Source organism: Wolffia australiana, chromosome 5 (genome assembly GCF_029677425.1).
Source record: "Wolffia australiana isolate 7733 chromosome 5, ASM2967742v1".
Classification (NCBI taxonomy): domain Eukaryota; kingdom Viridiplantae; phylum Streptophyta; class Magnoliopsida; order Alismatales; family Araceae; genus Wolffia; species Wolffia australiana.
This window is the reverse complement of record NC_135839.1, coordinates 7,538,707-7,544,834: the sequence shown is the minus strand read 5'-3', so window position 1 is coordinate 7,544,834 and position 6,128 is coordinate 7,538,707. Positions and strand designations below refer to the sequence as shown.

General features: G+C 42.0%; 1 protein-coding gene across 3 annotated transcripts; it reads left to right on the top strand.

Annotated features, from left to right (window-relative positions):
• The first annotated feature begins 3,042 nt into the window (after nt 1-3,042).
• Nucleotides 3,043-5,598, top strand: AMSH2 (associated molecule with the SH3 domain of STAM 2). 3 transcript variants are annotated; one of them, XM_078575323.1, is made up of 8 exons: nt 3,043-3,238; nt 4,109-4,304; nt 4,382-4,471; nt 4,558-4,620; nt 4,693-4,767; nt 4,843-4,905; nt 5,201-5,253; nt 5,336-5,598. In XM_078575323.1, the coding sequence occupies exons 1-8, from the start codon at nt 3,189-3,191 to the stop codon at nt 5,508-5,510; spliced, it is 765 nt and encodes a 254-aa protein (XP_078431449.1). In that variant the 5' UTR covers nt 3,043-3,188; the 3' UTR covers nt 5,511-5,598. The 3 variants fall into 3 exon arrangements, with proteins under 3 accessions (XP_078431449.1, XP_078431448.1, XP_078431450.1); XM_078575322.1 differs by having other exon boundaries at nt 4,106-4,304; XM_078575324.1 differs by having other exon boundaries at nt 3,089-3,238; nt 4,056-4,304.
• Nucleotides 5,599-6,128: the final 530 nt, after the last annotated feature.

The window sequence follows — 6,128 nt, the reverse complement described above, 5'->3', positions numbered from 1 at the left end:
GAGTGTCCAGCCCATTGGGATGTTTCCAGCTTCCAAAATGACAAACTCACCTGCCCTTCTTTTGCTCTGTCCTCTAGTAACACTCGACGCCAGTATAACTCCATTTGATCATTGATCATTTGGCCTCATCTATTGAGCGTAATGTAGGCTGTCATTGAGTCCCCTCACATGAAAAAGTGTTCATTTTCCAGTGTCCGCATTTCAGCCTTTTCCAAGACTAGGACTTTCTTACACAATGCTAATCTCACCTAGGGATCGTCAAACGTCATCCGTCACGTCACACATCACTTTGATGGACACGTGACGGTGACAGTGACGAATTGGATGAAGCATGACGGTGACGGTGACGCGTGACGGGTTGTCCGTGACGGTGACGTGACAGCGACGGGGTAGTCCAGACGCGTGACATGATGAAATGTCCGTCACGGATGACGACCGTGACGGAATTTAAATACACTTTTATTTTTTTATTAAATAGATGTTAATAATTAATTTTTTCCCGAGATGTGTATAAAAATGAACGATTTTTTGACGTATGGTTTAATATGTTATAATAATCAGATTATTGACCTAAGTTTTGGAATGTAGATAATTTATTAAGTATGTTTTTGATTGAAAAATTGAAAAGTATAATAATTAATTTGTTGACACAAAAGTGAAGACATTTATAGTTAAATAACTAATTTGTTGCCACTTGCCAAGGGATGTAAGAAATTTGTTGTACTAATTAATTTATTGACTGAAAAATTAAGGATTTATTGGCGCAAAGTAGAGTAGAATTGAATTATGGATTTGTTTGCCAAGTGAAAGAAAGAACAAACATGAAAAGGGAGAAGAGAGCTGAGGGGCAGGAAAAGTTTACGAATTCCAAGTTGCAAGGAAAAGAGAAAAAAGGGAGCGATACCTCGGGAGATTTACACCTCACATCTTGTCCGACGTCAAATAGGATAGCCACCGATTTCCTCAAAGAGAAGGCCGAGAATGTTCTCTTGGAAGCAGTTGAATCCTGGGCAACCCCCTCAGCTTGAGGTTCAGCACTCCTGGTCCAACTTGTGACTTGGAGAATGGCAAGTGGCGAGTGGCGACTCCTACTTCGGCTTGACGGATTTGGATACTTCAGCCGGAAAGCGTCTGGGATGGTGTCGTCCTGGCGGTCGATCTACTGCTTCTCGACACAGTTTTCATCAGCCGTAGGTTGTCTCTGCACCGATCCTCCTCCACGTCTTCCTCTGCGATCTGAATTCCTTCTCCCTCAATTGAGACTTTACTCTCTTCTCCGTAGATCAGTGTCCAGTTCCTTGCGAAATCGCCGAATCGACAAGCGAGATTCTCTTTCCGACAGATCTAGTTTGCAATATCTCCTTGTCCAGCTCTCAATCTCCGCCGAGAACCACCATCGCCGCTCCCTCTCCTTCTCTAGATCCTCGGAGGGGAACCCTTTTTCCCGTTCTACCGATTCCCCTAATTATAAATCTGTTTTATTCTGCAGATGCTTAGGAATATAATATTATTTGTGAAGTCAAATAGGATCGCCACCGGTGACGGGGACGGCATCACGGTGACGGCAATGTGACAGAACGAGGAACACGTGACGCGTGACGAGAATGTAACAAAAATCTTAAACATCCTCAGACACATGACGAACAGTGACATGATGAATAGTTCGTCACGTCGCCGTTCGTCACGTGTCGTCATCCGTCCCGTCATGTCATGGGTGTCACGTCCCAGACGTGCCGTTCCCGAGTCTCACCTCTTTGGCCTCGGGACTTCCACTTCTAACTTCTCTTATCATGCAACCCTTGAGCCCATTAACATACATCTCTTCAAGTCTTCCCGTGGGTCATTTTATCTTCCTAAGTGCTCTGTGTGGCCCAGGTATTCCTTCTGCCATATTGCCATGTTGCTTGACGGTGTCCAGCCCCTCTGCATTTAAAACATATTGTAGAGTCATGGCATTCCTTGTCGCAAAGCCCCCATTGGAGACATTTATAGTACAGTAGTGTCACCTCAGGACCATTAATTATGTCACAGATATCAGTTTTGGCCTGGTTTTTTCTCCCCCATTAACGGCCCGATTCAACCCGCACCCATTGCTGTCCTTCAATTGACCGGTCCACTTGTATGTCTACTTTGTGCTTGCCATGACAGAGAGGAGCTGTATCACCTGGTCTGGAGGTCCGAATTGGACTATCTGGGCGTCTGTTCTGCATTCTTCAGCTCTTCATGCCGTAGTTGGGTCCATGAGCTGGCTTAATCTGTGAATCAGAATTTGAATCCCCCCTCACTGGTCCATCCCTTGAACCTTCTAAGCAGGTTTTTTTACCCTTTGCAATCTCCTTCTTTCTTGGTTGTGTTGGAAGCCAATTGCCATCTCTCTTGCAACTGCTCCCCTTAATTGTGTTCCCTTTCCACTTGGCCATAGTCTTCTTCGCCTCCATGCTAGGACGGTCGGTGGTTATTATCTCTATTGAGGCCACCAGGTCTCTGCCCTTGTGAATGATCTCCGACAAGAACAAAAATATTGATTCATCTTCTTTGTTTGAATTCTTATTTTTATATATCTTTTTCATGTCTTTTTTCCTCCTACTATTTTCCTTCCTTTTTTTCTTGGTATTCATTTTCCTTTCCTTTATTTTTCGTTTCTTCTTTCTAATCTTCTTCTATTCTTCTCCACTTTTCTTTAATGAGGAGTCCATGACAACTACTTCATTTTGACTTTTCTTCTTTGAATTTGACTCTTCAACATGACTGGACTGGGACGGGACAAAACCTTAGGTAAGGTTAGGTCCTTGCGAAGAATCCCAATCAGACCAGGAAAACCCTAACTAAAACTATCAACACACAATCAGATCCACCTGGCTGATTGAGTTCATTAAATACGCAAATCCACCTGGCTGATTGAAGTTAAGGCAGATTTTTGAACGGTCCACCCAAATGAGTCGCCCAGACATTCAGATTCCGGATTTATTTATAAATACGCAAACCAGTGGAAACATATAAATAAGCAAATTCAATGGCGGTATCATCACTCGCTCGCTCTAACGCTAATGGAATACGGCACGCCGTCGAGAGAGCGACAGCAGCCGGCGACCAAGTGGAAAATGCGGCCCGTTCGATGGCGATGGAGAGTTCGGAAATATCTTATATGTTGATCACTTGTGCTGTTCATCTCTTACAACTCGCGCGAGATGAGAACAAGCGCATCCGATTTTCCTCCAGCGATTGCTTGGAGCAAAAGGTGATTAACTCCGCTCTTCCGCTCCACGATCGGTTATCATACGTCCGATTTCTTCTAATCTCAATCTGAGATCCTAAATTTCGATCGAGAAGCTCTAAATTTTGATCTAAAAGTTATTGGCTGAATTTCGAACGGGAGCCCTAAGTTTCCCGATCGAGAGCCAAACATTTTGGATTAGAAATTCGTATTTTGCGGGGAGTCGGAATTTCATATTCGATCGAGAGCTCTAATTTTTGTTCTAGAAATTCTTCGTTGACCGAGAGTAGTAAATTTTGATCGAAAAGTTCTGATTCGATGGAGAACTTCGATCGGGAAAATTTCGATTTGATGGAAATCCCTAAATTGTGATCGAGATCCATACATTTTGATCGCGAAGTTCACATTCGATCGGATAGACAGTCCCCAATTCTGATTGAAGAGTCTACATCCGATCGAGATCCCTACATTTTGACGGTAAAGTTCAGATTCTGATTTGAGGAACCCTGATTTTTTTCCTAATCGAGACCCTAAATTCTGCCATGCGAAAGCACCGGCTCTGAATTAAATCAACTATTGCTTACAGGAAACGGTGATGTGGCAGGAAAAATAAACCGAATGGGAATTTAGGCAAAATTGTAAATTTGAAAGATTCAGAAACTGGGTATCATGAAACAAGCAACTATGACTACACATTAAATAGAAAATACGTAATTTCAAAGGGCTCGCGCAGTTAATCAGATAGGATCGGAATACCGTTCTGCCCTTTCCCAATACTTATGCCCAAATAAGACTTCAATTTTCGAAAAAATGACTTACTCTTACTTTGATCATAATGTAGATTTTCGTTTCTAACTTTGATCGAGTATAATGATTGACGATTAAAACCAGAAGAACAAAAGAGCCCGCTGATGCCATGATTCAAACGCATCATGATGTTAATCAAGCGGCTGTCAAGTATCATCCACCTTCCGCAATTACATCGTGGGTGGAGACTGCCCCTCTTGAGTCAAGTATTTCTCACGTCGCCGCCAGTAGCGGAAAGATAGCATATTTGGAGCGTTCGAGCACAATCCATGAGATCCACTTGGTGTGTTCCTTCAAGATTTGTGCCAGAAAATGAATCTGAATTATATCCAAAATACTGATTTCGTTTTATGCCTCCAGTCAGCAGGATTGATGGACGAATTCATGGTGCTAGCAAGCGCCAACACGGAGAATGACTTGGAAACTTGCGGAGTTCTTGGGGCTTCTCTCGTAATCTTATTTATAATTTTCCTGAATCAAAACTCGATATTTTTCTCTCCTCTGTTTCTCAAAGTTCTTTAAATTATGATCTGCAGAAAAATGGCACTTTCTACGTGACGACTTTGATTGTGCCAAAACAAGAATCCAGTTCGAATTCGGTAAACCAATTAAATTATGCTATTCATGCAATGCTTGTTCTTGAGAATATCTATCTTGTTCTCTATGTTCAGTGCCTCGCGTTGCGTGAGGAAGAGATCTTTGCTCTGCAGGATGAGTTATCCCTTTTTCCTTTGGGATGGATCCACGTATGTATTCTTTTTTCACCATGATCCTCTCACTGTGTTCTTCCAACAAATAATCTTTCTCCCCGATCTCTGCAGACTCATCCCTCGCAAAGCTGTTTCATGTCGTCCATTGATCTTCACACTCAGTACTCATTCCAGGTCCGCCATGATCACGGGATCTCCGCTTTAAATCCTCGTCAGTTTATCGAGATTATTACTTACTTATTGACCAAAATACTTGTGATTCAGAATCTCTATTTCTAAACTGGAAAATTGTCGATCTGATTTCAAAAACCAGAGCCGGTTACTGGAAATTAAGGTTATTCTACGGTCGAATGATTACCTCTCAAATGAACGATGATTACCGCTATCCGGCTCTCATTTCAAATTATTAACCTTTAATTTGTACCTGAAATTGTCGAATTTTACCGCAAATTTTACGATTACCTCTCAGGTGATGCTCCCGGAGGCAGTAGCGATCGTTATGGCTCCAACAGATTCTTCGAGGCAAGATCCTTCAATCTCGACATCTTTCCTGCAAAAGAATTAAAAACTCGAGATCTTCATGATCACCAATTCTTGCTTCCAGAAACTTCGGGATCTTCCGATTGACCGATCCGGCGGGAATCAACGCGCTCAGAGACTGCAAGGAACGTGGATTCCATTTGCACCGCGAACCAACCGACGGATCTCCCATCTACGAGGACTGCTCCAATGTCTTCATCAACCCTAATCTCAGATTTGAAATCATCGATCTCCGATAATCCCCGATCCCCCTTAATATATACATACCCTCTGTAACGAACTTTTTTGACACGTCATAAAGGACTGCTTACGTGTCTTTCTCTGTTAGTGTGGGCCCTACAACTGGTCCGATCGATCGACAAACTCGATCCGATCGGTTCCGATCGGACGGATATCAAATATTTTGATATATATAGTATATTGGGACGGATTATCTGATATTTTATAGTTGCAAATGACGGTATTAGATATCTGTACTAAGCACTGATGTTCCTATGTTTGTAGCCGATTACCAGATATTGGTTTTTTTCATGAAGAAAAAGTGTCCCATACAGAAGAAATAAAAACAGTTCTATGAGTTCTTCGTGCTGACCACACTGTTGAACTACAACACTGACATCAACTCAATCCTCAAACAAGACTTGGCAACATGTAAAATTTGGGTTATTTTTTCTGTAGATTTAAGACATATTTTTCCTACTAATACAAAGATTTATTTAAAATATATTCTAAATTTTATGTTGGATGTCGAAAAAACTTACATTAGCAACTCATAAGATGAAGGCGGTGGCAGATATCAGGATGGATAACGATATTGAAAGTATGCACTGTAGCAAGTGATATCTGATATGTAGTGC